Source organism: Strigops habroptila, unplaced genomic scaffold, assembly GCF_004027225.2.
Source record: "Strigops habroptila isolate Jane unplaced genomic scaffold, bStrHab1.2.pri NW_022045628.1_ctg1, whole genome shotgun sequence".
NCBI lineage: Eukaryota > Metazoa > Chordata > Aves > Psittaciformes > Psittacidae > Strigops > Strigops habroptila.
This window is the reverse complement of record NW_022651105.1, coordinates 401,314-420,715: the sequence shown is the minus strand read 5'-3', so window position 1 is coordinate 420,715 and position 19,402 is coordinate 401,314. Positions and strand designations below refer to the sequence as shown.

At 57.9% G+C, this 19,402-nt stretch overlaps 1 protein-coding gene across 1 annotated transcript; it reads right to left on the bottom strand.

Moving 5' to 3' along the window:
• Window positions 1-10,265: 10,265 nt before the first annotated feature.
• On the bottom strand, window positions 10,266-18,264 carry DMWD (DM1 locus, WD repeat containing). Its single transcript, XM_030474972.1, has 4 exons — window positions 17,859-18,264; window positions 16,546-16,728; window positions 14,541-15,698; window positions 10,266-10,526 (listed from the first exon to the last, which is right to left on the bottom strand). Exons 1-4 carry the CDS (start codon window positions 18,231-18,233, stop codon window positions 10,479-10,481), a joined length of 1,764 nt encoding a protein of 587 aa, XP_030330832.1. The 5' UTR covers window positions 18,234-18,264; the 3' UTR covers window positions 10,266-10,478.
• Window positions 18,265-19,402: the final 1,138 nt, after the last annotated feature.

The following is a 19,402-nucleotide window of genomic DNA, read 5'->3' as shown; positions in this document are numbered from 1 at the left end:
GCCCTGGGGCAGGAGAGTGAGCACCAGCCTCCAGAGCATGTTGTCCGTGGATTCCAGCATCTGCAAGGAGGACAGAGCGTAGCACTTAAGGTGCCAGCTGGGCTTAAACCATGCTCATCCCGCAGCACTGCGTGACCAGGGAGCAGCCGCAGGGAGCTGTGGCTCCTGTAGCTCCTCCAGCACTTACGAAGATAAGTAGTATGTGTCCAGGCCCGAAAACTCCTCCTTTGGAGGAAGGAAGAAGACACTTCTGCAGCAGATTTCCAGAGGCTTTCCTCCTGGCCTGCCAGCCCTGTCTCCACTGAGCTGCAAAGAGAGAGGGCTCCAGTTGGACACTGCTGCTGGGAGCAGTGCCTCGAGGCCTTGGGCAGGGGGACACAGAGCTCTGGGGTCCCCAGGAGGGATGGGCAGTTGTGGTACCTCAATTCTGCTATGGCATCCATGGCGAGATGCCGCACCTTGGTGAACAGTTGGTCCATGGGCTCCTTTTGGAGCAGCATCTGCAGAGCTCAATGGGGATAAGGGACATGGTAGATGCCAGCACCCAGTGCCACCAATGCTGCCCTCACTGTGTGCTGGAGGCCTTGCCCCCTGCCCATAGCATCCCCAGGGTGCTCTCCTCACCTTGATCATCTCTGCCAGATGGTATTTGTGGCAGAAGACATCCAGCCCCTGGTGCAAGCCGCAGTACCTGGCGGTGCACAACAGGCAGCAGATGCTCTCTAGAAAGCCAATCTTCTGGTGCTCATCCTGGAAACCAGGGGGGACAGAGACACAAACAGGCAGTATGAGAGGGGACAGCGGGACTGGACTCTAGGGGGGCCCTGGTTGAAGCCAGCACCCACCAGCAGAGCCCCTGTTCACAATGGCCATGCCTACCATTGTTGGGCTTTTGACAAATGCCTTGATGCGCTCCACGTTGTCCTGCTCCAGTCTGTAAACGGGTAACCAGGTGGCATCTAATAGAGGAGGAGAAGAGCTTTGGAGAGCAGAGGAAGGAGCTCTGCCCTCCGCCAGCATGCCAGGGAAATGTGGTGCTGCTGTCGAGCACCATAGAGTCAGAGAACCCTAGAACGGGTTGGGTTGGAAAGGACCTGAAGATCATCTAGTTCCATGACATGGAACCATGACACGATTTAGTGTGTGGTGTCCCTGCCTGTGGAGGACATCAGTGGAACTGGATGAGCTTAAGGTCCTTTCCATCCCAAACCATTCTATGATTCTATATCACCCAAGGCTCTGTCCAACCTGGCCTTGAACGCTGCCGGGGATGGAGCATTCACCACCTCTTTGGATAAGCTGTGCCAGCGCTTCTCCACTCTCACAGGCAAGAACTTCTTCCTTATGTGCAACCTGAGCTTCCCCTGTTTCAGTTTAAACCCATCACCCCTTGTCCTGGTCCCAGACCAACAGGGCCTCTCACTCACCAGTCCTCAATGGCAGGACCGGGGGTTCCTCATTGGACTCCGGTGAAGATCTGCTCTTCTGGGGAGCCCTGTTCTCCTCCTCCCAGGCCCTCCTTGGGGTTCTGGGGGGTTTCTTCGCCATCCTGTGGATGAAGGAAAAAGATTGAGGTGGTGGAGGGGGAAGCTTGGACCAAACGCATCAGGGCTGAGCTCAGGAGCAACCCACCGGCTCCTTGCTCCTGCCCTGTCCCATCGCCATGAGCCGTGACTTGATATAAGGATTATGATGGGGTGTGGTGATATGTTCTATGAAATGAGGAAGATGATGAGATGCGATGGGTGAGATGAGATGAGATGGATGAGATGAGTGAAGATGTGGTGTCGTGATGTGGTGTGATGATGTGGTGTGAGGAAGATGATGCGATGCAATGCGATGAAATGAGATGAAGATGAAATGGGATGAAGATGAGCTGAGCTGAGGTGATGACATGCGATGAGATGAGACCAGATGGGATCACCTCCATCACACCCCAGCTGAGGAGGAGGAAAATGCACTTGGGGAGGGGAGAGGAGGATTTTTCACACGTACTTGGTCAGAAGTTGTCTTTCCGTAGCTTTCTGTCCGCAATCCACTGAGGTGCGGTACCAGCAATGCAGCTTGCTCACGAGAGACTCAACCACTCCGTGAGCTCTTCTGTCAAGTGCCACACACAGGGACAGCCCTGGCTTTATACCTGGCTGTGCCTACCTCAGCGCCGGTGCTTTGTGGCATCATAGGTGGTGGGTGATGTCACAAGAGCCAAGGCAGCGCCGGGTTTCAAGGCAATGTCCACCCTGAGTGGGAGCAGGTTTGGCTCCTCTGCATCAGGGAAGACACCCTCCACCTCCAGAGCATCTCCTCCCATCGGAGGGGGCAGCTCTTTGCATTCCCACTCAAGAGCGACAGCTTTGGGAGCTCAGATGCCCTGAGGGAGGAATGTGAGCAGGAGAGCTTGAGGACCTTCCTGCATTCACTCTGCTCCGTCCAACCCGGCCTTAAACACTGCCACGGATGGAGCATTCACAACTTCCTTGGGTGAAGAAAAACTGCAGGTGACAGGTCGGGCACCCCGGGATGTTTGGTGACAAGAGCTGCGATTCCAGAAGGGACACAACATTCGGGGTGGACACCGGGCACATATAACATCGCCATGCACCTGACAGGCCACATGTCTGGGTGATGCCATGTCCCATGTCAGCACGCCTTCAGTGCTGAGCACACGTTGTCCCACTTCCAAGCACCTCTGATGGAACCGGCCTAATAAAGCTGTGCTAACCCTGAGTCAGCCGCAGGAGCTCACCCACAGTGCCACCTATGCTACCTAACCCAACACCTCTGCTGCCTCAAGTGCCACCTACACTACCCAGCCTGACACCTACGATACCCAACGTGACACCCACACCACCTGACATCTACACGTCCCAACCTCACACTGCCTGCACCCCTTAACAACTGCCTGTATCCCTGCAAGAGGATAACCTGCAAATAGCCTACAGTGTGTCCCCAAAGTGTGCCCTTACCTGCTGGGGCCCTCTCCTCGCGCCTGCGTTTCAATGATGTCCTGTCTCTTCACCGTCTGCTGCTCACCCCTAAACACCCACCGTGACCGCCACTGACCACCACCAAGCAGTGCCCTCCTGCATGGGCCAATGCAGATCTCCTCAGCATCCTCTGATGAATCCTTGCCGCTCAGGGCTCGTGCCATTCAGCATCTCGATGGGCTGGCATTGCTAAAAAAACCCCACTTGCTTCCATCGCTGGCCACTCACCTTCCTCCTCTTCATCCTCCTCCTCCTCCTCTTCTTCTTCTTCCTCCTCACTATACCTTGCTGCAGAAAAACAGGGCACCTACCATACAGGATGGTACTGGCATTGCTGTTGCCCAGCTTGTTCGTGGCAACACACATGTAGTTGCCACAGTCCTCCTCTGAGAGGTTGAAGAAGGGCAGCGTGGACAGGCTGCCCTCGCTCTCGATCCGCACACCTTCCAGCCCATTGGCTAACCTGCAGGGTTCAAAAACACATGATGATGCTTCGAGTGCAACATGCTGTGCCCCCTGCTCTTCCCACCAGCCATGTCCCACACATTCCCCCTCCAGACTCCCCACATCCCACCAAGACAAGCCCTGACACGCTCCCCATTCCTAACCAATCTCCCCGCACAACATACCCTGCTCAAATCAACCCTACCAGCCAACGCCATTGTCTCTGAGCGAAACAACCCACTTAGACCCAGCAACATGTGTCGAACCCACCCCTCCTCCACACAAGGCCCTTGACCACTTGGCTCTCAACCAGCGTCCTCCTTGAATCACTGAAACTACGCCACGGGAATGGGGAGGAGAATCATAGAAGTGTAATACCCACAGGTTAGAGAAAAGAACAGTGTAATAACTACAGAACAATCATGGAATCATAAGATCACCGTAGATGATGCACGCAATGGGACTTTGTGATGGGAAAGCGAGGAGTGAGAGCAATGACGGTGGCACCGTTGCGGAGCTCACCATGTGCAGAAGAGGTTCAGCACCAGCTTTCAGTCCTGGCTCTTTGGCTGTGGGAGCAGGGCCCGGACGTTCGTGATCAATGCTATGGGCTCGGCACAGCCTCGAGTGGACACCGTACAAGTTGCATTCAATTGGACTTTTAGGTGGGAAAGCGAGGAGTGAGATCAATGCCGGTGGCACCTATGCGGAGCTCACCATGTGCAGAAGAGGCCCAGTACCATCTTTTTATCCTGGCTCTTCGGCTGTGGAAGCAGGGCCCGGACGTTCGTGCTCAATGCGATGGGCTAGGCACAGCTTCGAGTGGGCACCGTAGATTTTGATTCGATTGACTTTTTAGGTGGAAAGCGAGGAGAGAGAATCAATGTCGGTGGCAACTGTTGCGGAGCTCAACAATGTTGCAGAAGAGGCCCAGCACCACTTTCAGTCCTGGCTCTTTGCTGTGGAGCAGGGCTGGAACTTTCGTGCTCAATTGCGTGATGGTCTCAGCAGAGTCTTCGAGTGGGGCACGGTACAGATAATGTTGCATCATTGGACTTTTAGGGTGGGAACGCGAGGATAGCGAGATCAATGTCGGTGGCACCGTTGCGGAGCTCACCATTCTGCAGAAGAGGCCCAGCACCAGCTTTCAGTCCTGGCTCTTCGGCTGTGGGAGCAGGGCCCAAATGTTCGTGCTCAATGCGACGGGCTCGGCACAGGCTCCAGCCTGCATCGCAGATGTTGCATTCAGTTGGACTTTCAGGTGGGATTACGAGGAGTGAGATCAATGTCGGTGGCATCGTTGCGGAGCTCACCATGTGCAGAAGAGGCCCAGCACCAGCTTTCAGTCCTGGCTCTTCGGCTGTGGGAGCAGGGCCCGGACGTTCGTGTTCATGCGACGGGCTCGGCACAGCCTCCAGCCTGCATCGTAGATGTTGCATTCAATTTGACTTTTAGGTGGGATAGCGAGGAGCGAGTTCAATGTTGGTGGCACCGTTGCGGAGCTCACCATGTGCAGAAGAGGCCCAGCACCATCTTTTTATCCTGGCTCTTCGGCTGTGGGAGCAGGGCCCGGACGTTCGTGCTCAATGCGATGGGCTCGGCACAGCCTCGAGTGGGCACTGTAGATTTTGCATTCAATTGGACTTTAAGTGGGGTAAGCGAGGAGCGAGAGCAATGCCTGTGGCACCGTTGTGGAGCTCACCATGTGCAGAAGAGGCCCAGCACCAGCTTTCAGTCCTGGCTCTTCGGCTGTGGGAGCAGGGCCCAAATGTTTGTGCTCAATGCGACGGGCTCAGCTCAGCCTCGAGCCTGCATCGTAGGGGATCCATGCAATTGGACTTTTAGGTGGGAAATCAAAGGAGCGAGAGCAATGCGATGGCACCGTTGCGGAGGGCACTGAGTGCAGAAGAGGCCCAGCACCTGCTTTTTATCCCTGGCTCATTGGGCTGTGAGAGCAGGGCCGGACGTTCAGCTCAATGCGGCCGGCTTGGCTCAGCCTCGAGCCTGCCATCGTGGAGGATGCCACAACTGGACTTTTAGGTGGGAAAGCGAGGAGCGAGAACAATGCCGGTGGCACCGTTACGGAGGTCATCGTTCGCAGAAGAGGCCCAGCACCAGCTTTCAGTCCTGGCTCTTCGGCTGTGGGAGCACCTAAGGTGGCAATCTTGGCACCATTAGCTCTGCTCACTGAGGTGAGCTGCCTCAGCTTACGAGAAGCGACCCTGCTAGCATTCCCTGAGACTGATTTCTCTATTTCTGGCCTTAACACTAATCACCCAGCTCGTTTCTGCTCTGTGGTAGTCAGGGAATGAGGGTGGTGGTCATCTAGCAAATCCCCCCTCAAGCATCAACTACTGACTAGTGCAGTACTGGGAGAGCGAGGAGGGACTGGGGCTGGCTCTGCCTCTCCCTCAGCACAGAAAGCTGGTGCTGGGCAATTACCTACACAGGGTGAGCTTTGCAATGGTGCCACCAACATGGCAATACGCCCTTCCTCTGCCACCTTAAACACCATCTGCGTACTTCCCTTCTGCTCAGTGCGCTCCGGTGTCCCAGAGCACAGCTACGGAATGCAAACGTCCAAGCCGCTGCTCCAAACCCGTAGTCCCAGGACTATGCTGCTGAGCATCACCTACACATGGCTTGCATCGCAACAGCTCCACTAACATTCACAGCAACGATCTGCCAAGAAAAATCCATTCCTCAGCTTTTTGCAACATCTTGAACAGGAGATATTATCAGCCCTTTTCTCGCTCATGAGTAATCACTCCATCCATTTGCCTCCTCCCAGCTCAGCCCCCAACCGACCAGGACAAAACGTGTCTTTCCAATGCAACCCTTACAACCTGCAGCGGCCGCTCCTCTGCATTTCTAGCTTAGAGAGAAATCATTGCAAGGCAGAGCGGACATTTCTGGACATCACTTGCAAATCCCAGGACAAAGCTTGACCAGAACAAACAGATTAACTGCTGGGAAAGGGAAGGTAGATATGTGCCATGCTTCAAATCACGTGATTTTACCACCTCCTTCAAGAGTTGGAAATGCTTTTCCCAGCCTAACAGAAACCTGTCTTTGAACCAAAGAGAGCAATGAAACTTCCTTCAGAACCAACTTGAAGGATTCAAAGTCATTTCCAAGTTACTAAGCACCTGTCTCACTTCCTTCAGCTCCTGCAACTGCATGACTACTTCTTGTTTTCCTTCCAACACAAGCACTCAAGTCCCAGTAAACACTAGCAAAGCCCTTTACATCTCCCATCAGATTCCCAATATGCTGATATGTTTCTTCAGAAGCCTTTCCAGGGAATGAAACGGTCCCAAACTAGTAACACTTGTGATATAGACAGAGCCATCCTTCTTTGGGATCTCTTCTAAACAGACTTCAGCAGGAGCAGAAGGAACAACCTCTTTTCCAGATCTATTTGAGTCTGATATAAACATAGGTATTTTCTACAGAAAAACATGCTTCGGATTTCTCATCAATATCTATGTACAAAGCTAACCCAAAATGTCTCAGTTGCTCCTGAGTAACACATGATGGTAACTTGGAAATAAAGCAGTTTGACAGGTTATGTGTGATGTATAAAAGCATAGCAATATTGCTTACTGTCAGATGATCAAGTTTCTGGGGCGCAAGGAGAAGATGGAAGGGATTCCAGCAGCCTTGCCTGCATTTCCTCTAGTCTTGCTCTGGACGATCACAAGCAGACAAGAGCAGCAACAAGGCTGAGGAAAAACAAACAAGAATTGACAACATGAGACCAGCAAAAGCATTACTGGAGTGGTCTAAACCTATTTGCTAATCCGATCCAGCATCATCAAAGCTCTTCAGAACATCAGGGAGTGCCAAAAAGATGCAAACATTGTGGAGAATGTGCTGGAACCCTGAAAAACGGCTTTAGACTTTGTTGTTTCCCCCTGTTTTCCTTTGTACCCTGTCTTTACTGTCTGTGCAGGACTGGGGTCACCGGCACACTCTTTCTGCTGCAGCACAGAACGGCTGATGCCTGTGTCGCTGACTCAAACCTGAGACTGAAAAGGACTAGTTAGCATTTACTAGTGGGAGCTGCTTTCCAAAGACACACAGAGGGGGTTTAAATCAAAAGAGTCAATTGGAAAAACCAGAGAAGCAGGGGAAAATTGCTGTTCTTCCTGGTTTACAGGTAGGGAAACTGAGGCACAGACCACTGAAATCATCCCAGAAAGGCTCTAAGGGGAGAGATGGAGAGCTTGAAAAAGACCCAGAGCAGGGCTTCACAAGGACACAACCTCAATCTGCCTCTGATCTCAAGAGCCAAGATGAAGGTTTGGCAGGAGTACACCTGCTGGCACATATATGCCCAACGTCAGCAAGGACCTACTCTGCCACCCAGTATCGTCCATGACAAGTGCTGCAGTTTCCAACAGGCACCTCCCTGATGCTTGCACCAGCAGGGATCTTGCAAGCCCTGCACATGACCCAGCAGCTCTGTGCCTCAGTTTCCCCTCTCCCAGACACAGCAAGGGGGCCCAAGGTAGGCCGAGACCAGCTGTGGGGGAGATCTCATCAGCCCTTTGGCCCAGGCACTTGTTTCTACAGCACCTGGGCAGACAATGAGTCTTTCCTTCTGCTTTGGGCTATCACAGCCCAGGGCAGCAGCTGAGGAAGAGCAGAGGAGGCACAGGGCTCAGGCAAAGGTCTCACCCTGAGTTCCTCTACAGACTTGTTCTGACACTTTCATCGTGTTATCTGGCTGCTCTGTGCTTATTTCTCCCTCCTTATACATGGTGACACTGACACCAGCCACTCGCATGAAATGCTTTCAAACACAAAATCACGATTAGATACAGCTCATGTCATTGCTGTGAGCAAGGCATAGTCCAAAGAATATACAGGCTATTTAAAGGAGAGGTAAAGCAAAAGGGGTTTGGGGCCAATCTGCCCTTGTTTGCCACCTAAAACTCCACTTGACCTGCCAGGACAAGAAGCCGGTGCTGGGCTTCTGCATGGGGGAGAAGCACACTCATGGATTTGCACCTCGGGCTGGACAAAGCAGAGTGTTTTTCCCTTCCTACCCCATTCCTGAGGCAGCAGCTGTAATCCTGCACAAAGTGCTGGTGCTTGAGCTTTAATAAATGATCATTTTCTCTCTTTGACCCTTTTGGGTGCCGCAGACACTAAACACCCTGTTGCTCCTCCTGCCCCTTTTATCTCTCCTGGTGCTTCACCCCACCCCTGCCCCACGGCATTGAGGGGGGGGCCGTGGGGTAAATGGGCAGAGGGTTTCGGGAGGGAGCTCATTGAGTTTTGAGCCTTCCCCAGGCTTAGTTCTGCGACGTTTATTTTGTCGTTTGCAGCTTTTCAGCCTTGTGGTAGTTTGTGGTGGTAACTTTTGGTGTTCATTGAAGCACGTCGCTGTCAGGATGTGCCACGGGTGACTTCCAGCTGCAGCCCCAGCACCAGCCCAGCCCCGGGGGGGGGGGATCACCCGGCCCAGGTCACACACAAGCAGACCCATAACTCAGGACAGCGCTCTCAGGAGTCACCACATCAGCTCCCTGAAGCGCAAACATCCAGCCCCTGCTCCTAAGCCTGATGCGTTCGTATGGAAAGCAGGAGCTGGGCACATCCTACACACGGTGCCCTCCGCAGCAGTGCCACGAGCAGGGATATCCTCGCTTCCGTAGCCACCTAAAACTCCAGCTGTGGAAAAGGCGTCCGGCATTCCCAAAGCCGGCTCCCAAAACGCATGTTTCCAGCCTCTCAGCACTCCTATCCACGCAGTGCTAAAGTGCTAACCTGCAATGGAAACAGTTCGGATGGGATGCACCCCGTTCCGTGTGCTGCTGAGGCTTGAGGCACCCAGAAACTCTCTCTGGAGCAAAGCTCAGCGGCTGTCGAAGTGAAAGCCACAAACCAAACCCCTCCGAGAGCTCCAGGCCGCTCAGGACCCGAGCAACGGCAGCGAACGGACCCCAGAGGAGCCCAAGAGCCGAATGAGGTCCCTAACTCCCAACGCGACAATGCCCGGCCCCTGCTCCCACAGCCCAAGAGCCAGGACGCAAAGCCTGGGGGGGGGGGGGGGCACCCACCCCCCAACCTCTTTGTGCCCCCCCCCCCCCGTGCCCCCTCCCCACTAGGAATTTATTTGTAGGGACACGTGATGTTTGCACCAAGCCCCCCCCCTTATTTACACCCCCCCCATGGGGTCAGTTGTGTCCCCCCCCAAGTGTTATTCCCCCCTCTATGGGTTATTTCTGCCCCATGGGGTTATTTCCCCCCCCCCCATGGGGGTATTTATCCCACCTATGGGGTATTTACCCACCAATGGTGTACTTGGCCCCCCCCCCATTCTTTTGCCCCTCCCCCCCCCAGGAGAGAGATGAGAATAAAGCTGGGGGGGGACATGAGGACACCCCAAAGTGGCCTCTGGGGGGACAAGTTGTGCCCCCCCCCATGGCATTGTGCAGCACCCAGTGTGTCCCCATTGTCGCCATCCTCATTGTCCCCCCCATCCCCACTGTCCCCATTGTCCCCATCCCCATTGTCCCCCCCATCCTCACTGTCCCCATTGTCCCCATCCCCATTGTGTCCCCCCCATCCCCATTGTCCCCCCCATCCCCACTGTCCCCATTGTTGCCATCCCCATTGTCCCCCCCCATCCCCACTGTCCCCACTGTCCCCATCCCCATTGTCCCCCCCATCCCCACTGTCCCCACTGTCCCCATCCCCATTGTGTCCCCCCCATCCCCACTGTCCCCATTGTCGCCATCCCCATTGCCCCCCCCATCCCCATTGTCCCCCCCATCCCCACTGTCCCCATTGTCCCCAACCACACCAGGGCCACCCCGAGTGCGAAAGAGTCTCTTTAGTATAAATTAAGGGGGGGGGGACACACACATAAAGTGACAAAGGCACAGGACACCCCCCGGTGCCACCACCCCGCTGGGGCCATCGTGTGACACAGCCCCCGGGGGGGTCAGCAGTACTGGGTGGATGTCCTGAGTGGTGGCACCCATGGGTGACACAGGGTGACGCCGGGTGAGACGGGGTGACACGGGGTGACAGCTACACCACGGTGCCACCGGGGGAGCCGCCGTTCTGCGAGGACAGGCCCTAAGGGACAGGGGACAATGGTCACCAAGGGGGGGGGACACACACACAGAGGACACCCCCCCCCCCACCCCGGTCCCCATCATCCTGCCCTGGAGTCCATGGGGAGGGATGGGGGGGACACAGGGGGGACACAAAGGGACCCCCAAAACCCCATCTTTGACCCCCCAAACCCCCTCTGTGCCCCCCCAACCCCCCTGTTCTACCCCTCAGGCTGGCATTAGGGCCCCCAAGTCCCCCCTAAACCCCCTCTCAGCACCCCCAAACCCCTCTTTGACCCCCCCAAACCCGACTATGCCCCCCCACACCCGACTGTGCCCCCCCCAAACCCCTCTTTGACCCCCCACACCCGACTGTGCCCCCCCCACACCCCTCTTTGACCCCCCGAAACCCGACTGTGCCCCCCCAAACCCCTCTTTGACCCCCAAACCCAACTGTGCCCCCCCCAAACCCCTTTTTGACTCCCCACACCCGACTGTGCCCCCCCCAAACCCCTCTTTAACCCCCCCAAACCCCTCTGAGCCCCCCCAAACCTCTCTTTGACCCCCAAACCCCTCTGAGCCCCCCCCAAACCCCTCTCTGCTCCCCCCAAACCCCTCTTTGACCCCCCCAAACCCCTCTGAGCCCCCCCCAAACCCCTCTCTGCTCCCCCCAAACCCCTCTCTGCTCCCCCCAAACCCCTCTTTGACCCCCCCAAACCCCTCTGAGCCCCCCCCAAACCCCTCTTTGACCCCCAAACCCCTGTTCTACCCCTCAGGCTGGCATCAGGAAACCCCCAATCCCCTCTAAACCCCTTCTTTGACCCCCCCAACCCCTCTGTGCTCCCCCAAACCCCCCCCGGGCCCCTCCCAAACCCCTCTTAGACCCCCAACCCCCTCTCTGACCCCCCAAACCTCTCTCTGACCCCCAAAACCCCCTGTTCTACACCTGAAGGTGGCATTAGGACCCCCCAAATCCCCCCTAAACCTCCTCTGAGACCCCACAAACCCCTCTGACCCCCCCAAACTCCCTGGGTGACCCCAAAACCCCCTCTTTGACCCAACCCAAACCCATCAAGCTACCATTAGGACCCCTCAGACCCCCTTAAACACCCTCTCTGACCCCCCCTTAAGCCCCTGTGTGCCCCCCCAAACCCTTCTCTGACCCCCCCAAACCCCTCAGGCTGCCATTAGGACCTTGTTAAACCCCCTCTGAGCCCCCCCAAACCCCTCTCTGACCCCCCAAACCCCCTCTGTGACCCCCCAAACCCCCTCTATGACCCCCCAAACCCCTCTCTGACCCCCCAAACCCCCTCTATGACCCCCCAAACCCCTCTCTGACCCCCCAAACCCCCTCTCTGACCCCCTAAACCTGTTCTTTGATGCCCAAACCCCTCTGTGACCCCCCAAACCCCTCAAGCTGCCATTAGGACCTCCTTAAGCCCCCTCTGAGCCCCCTAAACCCCCTCTATGACCCCCCAAACCCCTCTCTGACCCCCCAAACCCCTCTGTGACCCCCCAAACCCCCTCTCTGACCCCCCAAACCCCCTCTGTGACCCCCCAAACCCCCTCTATGATCCCCCAAACCCCTCTCTGACCCCCCAAACCCCTCTCTGACCCCCCAAACCCCCTCTATGACCCCCTAAACCTGTTCTTTGATGCCCAAACCCGTCAAGATGCCACTAGGACCTCCTTAAACGTCCTCTAAACCCCCCTAAACTCCCCCTCTGACCCCCCAAACCCCTCTGTGACCCCCTAAACCTGTTCTTTGATGCCCAAACCCTTCTGTGACCCCCCCAAACCCCTCTGTGACCCCCTAAACCTGTTCTTTGACACCCAAACCCCTCTGTGACCCCCCCCCAAACCCCTGAGGCTGCCACTAGGACCTCCTTAAACCCCCCCTGAACCCCCCCAAATCCCCACTCTGACCCCCCAAACCCCCTCTCTGACCCCCCAAACCTGTTCTTTGATGCCCAAACCCCTCTGTGACCCCCCCAAACCCCTCAAGCTGCCATTAGGACCTTGTTAAACCCCCTCTGAGCCCCCCCAAACCCCCTCTGTGACCCCCCAAACCCCTCTGTGACCCCCCCAAACCCCTCTGTGACCCCCCAAACCCCTCAAGCTTCCATTAGGACCCCCTTAAACCCCCTCTGAGCCCCCCCAAACCCCCTCTGTGCCCCCCCAAACCCCCTCTGTGACCCCCCAATCCCCTCTCTGACCCCCCAAACCCCCTCTGTGACCCCTCAAACCCCCTCTAAGCCCCCCTAAACCCCCTCTGTGACCCCCCAAACCCCCTCTCTGACCCCCCAAACCCCCTCTAAGCCCCCCAAACCCCCTCTGTGACCCCCCAAACCCCTCTGTGACCCCCCAAACCCCTCAAGCTGCCATTAGGACCTCCTTAAACCCCCTCTGAGCCCCCCTAAACCCCCTCTATGACCCCCCAAACCCCTCTGTGACCCCCCCAAACCCCTCAAGCTGCCATTAGGACCTCCTTAAGCCCCCTCTGAGCCCCCCTAAACCCCCTCTATGACCCCCCAAACCCCTCTCTGACCCCCCAAACTCCCTCTGTGACCCCCCAAACCCCCTCTCTGACCCCCTAAACCTGTTCTTTGATGCCCAAACCCGTCAAGATGCCACTAGGACCTCCTTAAACGTCCTCTAAACCCCCCTAAACTCCCCCTCTGACCCCCCAAACCCCTCTGTGACCCCCCCAAACCCCTCAGGCTGCCATTAGGACCTCCTTAAACCCCCTCTGAGCCCCCCTAAACCCCCTCTATGACCCCCCAAACCCCTCTGTGACCCCCCAAACCCCTCAGGCTGCCATTAGGACCTCCCTAAACCCCCTCTGGGCCCCCCCAAACCCCTCTCTGACCCCCTAAACCTGTTCTTTGACACCTAAACCCCCTCTGAGCCCCCCCAAACCCCTCTGTGACCCCCTCAAACCCTTCAAGCTGCCATTAGGACCTCCTTAAACCCCCTCCAAGCCCTCCTAAACCCCCTCTCTGACCCCCCAAACCCCTCTGTGACCCCCCAAACCCCTCTGTGACCCCCCAAACCCCTCAAGCTTCCATTAGGACCCCCTTAAACCCCCTCTGAGCCCCCCCAAACCCTCTCTGTGACCCCCTAAACCCCCTCTCTGACCCCCTAAACCTGTTCTTTGACACTCAAACCCCCTCTGAGCCCCCCCAAACCCCTCTGTGACCCTCCCAAACCCCTCAAGCTGCCATTAGGACCTCCTTAAACCCCCTCCGAGCCCCCCTAAACCCCCTCTGTGACCCCCCAAACCCCTCTGTGACTCCCCCAAACCTCTCTGTGACCCCCCAAACCCCTCAAGCTTCCATTAGGACCCCCTTAAACCCCCTCTGAGCCCCCCCAAACCCCCTCTGTGCCCCCCCAAACCCCCTCTGTGACCCCCCAATCCCCTCTCTGACCCCCCAAACCCCCTCTGTGACCCCCCAAACCCCCTCTAAGCCCCCCTAAACCCCCTCTGTGACCCCCCAAACCCCCTCTCTGACCCCCCAAAACCCCCTCTAAGCCCCCCTAAACCCCCTCTGTGACCCCCCAAACCCCCTCTGTGACCCCCCAAACCCCCTCTAAGCCCCCCCAAACCCCCTCTGTGACCCCCCAAACCCCCTCTGTGACCCCCCAAACCCCCTCTGTGACCCCCCAATCCCCTCTCTGACCCCCCAAACCCCCTCTGTGACCCCCCAAACCCCCTCTAAGCCCCCCTAAACCCCCTCTGTGACCCCCCAAACCCCCTCTCTGACCCCCCAAACCCCCTCTAAGCCCCCCTAAACCCCCTCTGTGACCCCCCAATCCCCTCTCTGACCCCCCAAAACCCCCTCTGAGCCCCCCCAAACCCCCTCTGAGCCCCCCCAAACCCCCTCTGTGACCCCCCAAACCCCCTCTCTGACCCTCCAAAACCTCCTCTGTGACCCCCCAAACCCCCTCTGAGCCCCCCCAAACCCCCTCTGTGACCCCCCAAACCCCCTCTAAGCCCCCCCAAACCCCCTCTGTGCCCCCCCCAAACCCCACTCACAGCCTTGCCGGGCCGGGCCCAGGTGCAGATGAGCCCCTCCTGGCAAGCGGTGAGGATACAATCCTCGAGGAAGAGCAGCACCGTCAGGCGCTCGTGGGCGATCTTCTTGCACACCAGCGGCTCCAGCAGCGGCACCTCATGGATGCGGGGGCACAGCGCCGTGCCCAGCACCTTCCCCGCATCCAGGCGGCCGCGGGTGGCGGCATTCCCGAGGGATTTCTCCCCGTTCCTACTGATGTTCCCTAAGCTATGGTAGCGCTTGTGCTCCTTCTCGGCACCCGAAGGTCCTTTGCGCTCCTGCAGCGTCAGCGTGGCGAAGCGACCCGCGGCGGGGACGTCGGGTTGGGGACAACGGGGTGAGCACGTCCCTGCCGGCTGCGGGAGGCTGTTGGAGCGGGATAAGGAGCGGGGAAGACCGGGAATGCCGCTGCTGTCTCCGGAGCTGGGGATGGGGCGTGCGCGGGGTAAAGGGGGGTGAGGGCAGAGGATGTCCTCGCTCAGGTCCCATAAGCAGAACTGGGTGTCTTGGCCAGCGGAGCCGAAGCGGTAGGTGACGGCAGGGCTGGGGTGAAGAAGAGGGTCTTGGGGTTCATCTTCCTCACCCCCACTGACGTCGGAGCTTGGGGGGGTCTGGGAGGCGCCGGTGAAAGGGTCAAAAGCGACAGCGTTAACCCAGGACTTGTGGCCGTGGCCTCGGGCCACCACTCGGCCTTCGGTGAAGGACCACACGGTCACCAGGTCATCTTCTCCCCCCGTGACCACGTAGCGGCCATCGGGGCTCCAGCACACGCAGAGCAACCCCCCGAAATAGCTCTTCATCATGCCCTGGAGCAGCATGGAGTCAAAGTGGAACACCCGGAGGCACCCATCCTGGCTCACACAGGCCAAGGAGCGCCCATCGGGCGAGAAGGCGAATTCGTTGAGGGCTCCTTCACCCACCACCCACTTCAGGAGGGGGTTCCGGGGGGTCTTGCTCTTGCAGGAGAAGACGCTGAAGCCTTCGCCTTGGGTCAAGAGGGTGTATTGGGGGGCTCCGGCCCCACAGGGTTGGTGGGTGTCGTAGAGGTACAAGTGGCCGCTGGTGTGGGAGGCGAGGAAGAGGCGCTCGGTGGATGGGAGCCACTTGATGAAGGTCACCTTGGACTTGTCGATGAGGCGCTGGGGACAGGGGACATGGGGTGAGAGGGGACCGGGGGGGGACAAGGGGGTGCTCAGGGGGGAGAATGGGGTGGGATTGGGGGGGGCAATGAGGGGAGAGACATAGGTATGTGTCCCTGCAGAGCTCTGTGTTCACATGCATGGGTGGGGGCACATGTGTGTGCCATGGGGTGGCACTGGGGGCAGTGGGGACATGGATGGGACATGTGGGGACACACGTGTGTGCCATGGGGTGGCACTGGGGGCAGTGGGGACATGGATGGGACATGTGGGGACACACGTGTGGGACATGAGGTGGCACTGGGGACACGGATGGGACATGTGGGGACACACGTGTGTGCCATGGGGTGGCACTGGGGGCAGTGGGGACATGGATGGGACATGTGGGGACACACGTGTGGGACATGGGGTGGCACTGGGGACATGGATGGGACATGTGGGGACACACGTGTGTGCCATGGGGTGGCACTGAGGGCAGTGGGGACATGGATGGGACATGTGGGGACACACGTGTGGGACATGGGGTGGCACTGGGGACATGGATGGGACATGTGGGGACACACGTGTGTGCCATGGGGTGGCACTGAGGGCAGTGGGGACACGGATGGGACATGTGGGGACACACGTGTGGGACATGGGGTGGCACTGGGGACATGGATGGGACATGTGGGGACACACGTGTGTGTGCCATGGGGTGGCACTGGGAGCAGAGCCCCCCCACTCCACGTCCCCCATGGCTGAAGCTCTTCCCTCTCAACCACCCCATGTGTTGGTGTCCACCCCCCCAGCACGTCCCCAAGGCCATCTGATGTCCCCACGCTGCGCGAGGGGTGTCCCCAGGGCTCACCTCCTCATTGAAGAGCTTGCTGGTGTCCTTCTTGACCAGGTCCAGGTACTGGACCTGCCCAGCCGAGAAGCCCACCAGCAAGGAGATGGTGTCAGCAGCGGCCGTGAACTGGTTGAAGTCGTGACACGTGGGTTGGGTCCCTTTGTAGATGCGCTTGTCAATGGGCTTGTGCAGGTCCAGGGTCTGGGAGGGGACAGGGGGGTCACCACAGGGGACAGGGGGGGCCCTACACGGTGACCACGTCCCCCCCCAGTGCTCCCAGGATGAGCTTTGTCACCATCCTGCTGGTGCTGGACTCGTACTGGGTCATCTCCGCCATGGTGGCACCATCGTCCATGGGGGCTTTGGGGACACCATTACTGGCCCCGTTGTCCCCATTCTCACTTTGGGGTCCCCATTTCCAGCCCCACTGTCCCCACTTTGGGGTCCCCATTTCCGGTCCCATTGTCCCCACTTTGGGGTCCCCATTACTGGTCCCTTTGTCCCCATTACCAGCCCCACTGTCTCCACTGCCCCCATTACTGGCCCCTTTGTCCCCATTACCAGCCCCACTGTCCCCATTGCCCCCATTATCCCCCATTACCAGCCCCATTGCCCCTCGTTCCCGGCCCCACTGTCTCCATTATCCCCCATTACTGGCCCCCTTGCCCCATTACCAGCCCCACTGTCCCCATTACTCCCCACTACCAGCCCCATTACCCCCCATTAACGGCTCCATTGCCCCATTACCCCCCATTACCGGTCCCCTTGCCCCATTAGCGGCCCCATTGTCCCCACTACTCCCTATTATCAGCCCCACTGTCCCCATTACCCCCCATTACTGGCCCTATTACCCCCTATTACCAGCCCCATTGTTCCCATTACCCCCCATTACCAGCCCCATTGTCCCCATTTCCGTCCCAATTGTTCCCATTACCCCCCATTACCAGCCCCACTGTCCCCATTACCAGCTCCATTGTCCCCATTGTCCCCCATTACCAGCCCCATTGTCCCCATTACCCCCCATTATCAGCCCCACTGTCCCCATTACCAGCCCCACTGTCCCCATTACCCCCCATTACACCCCATTATCGGCCCCACTGTCTCCATTACACCCCATTACCAGCCCCACTGTCGCCATTACCCCACATTAGCAGCCCCACTGTCCCCATTACCGTCCCAATTGTTCCCATTACCCCCCATTATCAGCCCCACTGTCCCCATTACCTCCCATTACACCCCATTACCGGCCCCATTGTCTCCATTACCCCCCATTACCGGCCCCATTGCGGGCCCAGCTCCCGGCCCCATCACGCCCCATCGCCCCCCGTTACCCGCCGGCTCCCCGCGGCTCCGTTCCCTCCATAGAAGTGCAGCTCCCGGCCCAGGTTGAAGCAGACGCGGCTGCGCTGGGCCGCGGGCCCGGGCCGCTCGGGCAGCGCCAGCCGCACCATGGACAGCCGCACCGGCGGCAGCGCGCCGGGGCCCGGTGCCGGGGCAGGCCCCGGGGCGGCAGCAGCGGCGGCGGCGGCGGCGGGCGGGGAGGGCCCCGGGGCCGCGGCGGGGCCTGCGCGGGGCCGCGGGTCCGGGCCCAGGCGCCGGTACGAGCCCTCGCGGGTGCGGAAGCGGCTCTTGAGCGGCGGCGGCGCCGCGGGGGCCTCCGGGCTGAGCGGGGCCGCGGCCGGGAGCGGCGCCGGGGCCGCCGCCATGCTGCGGGGGGCGGAAGTGGCGAGCGCGGCCCCGGCGGAAGGGGAGGGGCCGCGGCGGTGGTGCCATGGCAACGGGTGAGTCATGGCAGAGGCGGCACGGGATTGGTGCAGCGGGAGGAGAGCGGGGGGGACCACCGGGGCATCATGGGAACAGGGAACATGGGATCAGTCATGGAATGATGGGGTGATGGGAACATGGGATCATGGAATGATGGGATCAATCATGGGGTGATGGGGTCATGGGATGATGGGATCATGGGAAAGTAGGAACATGGGATCATGGGAACATGGAATGATGGGATCATGGGATCAATCATGGAATGATGGGGTGATGGGAACATGGGATCATGGAATGATGGGATCAATCATGGGGTGATGGGGTCATGAGATGATGGGATCATGGGAACATTGGAATATGGAATGATGGTATGATGGGAAAGTGGGAACATGGGATCATGGGAACATGGAACGATGTGATCATAGGAATATGGTATCATGGAATGATGGGATGATGGGAACATTGGAATATGGAATGATGGGATGATGGGAAAGTGGGAATATGGGATCATGGAATGATGGGATCATGGGAACATGGGAACATGGGAATATGGGATCATGGAATGATGTGATCATGGAATGATGGGATCAATCACGGGATCATGGGAATATGGGATCATGGGATGATGGGATCATGGGAACATTGGAATATGGAATGATGGGAATATGGGATCATGGGATGATGGGATCATGGGAACATTGGAATATGGAATGATGGGAACATGGGAATATGGGATCATGGAATGATGGGATCATGGGAACATGGGAATATGGGATCATGGGAAAATGGGATCATGGGATGAATAGCATCATAGGAATATGGGATCATGGGATCATGGGGTGATGGGATCAATCACAGAATGATGGGACCATGGGAACATGGACCATGGGATGATGGGATCAATCATGAAATGATGGGATCATGGGAATACAAGAACATGGATCATGGAATGATGGGATTATGGGAACATGGGCTCATGAGAACATGGGATGATGTGATCAGTCGTGGACTGACGGAATCATGGGAACATGGGATGATAGGATCATGGAATGATGGGATCATGGGATGATGGGATCATGGGAACATGGATCATGGGATGACAGGATCATGG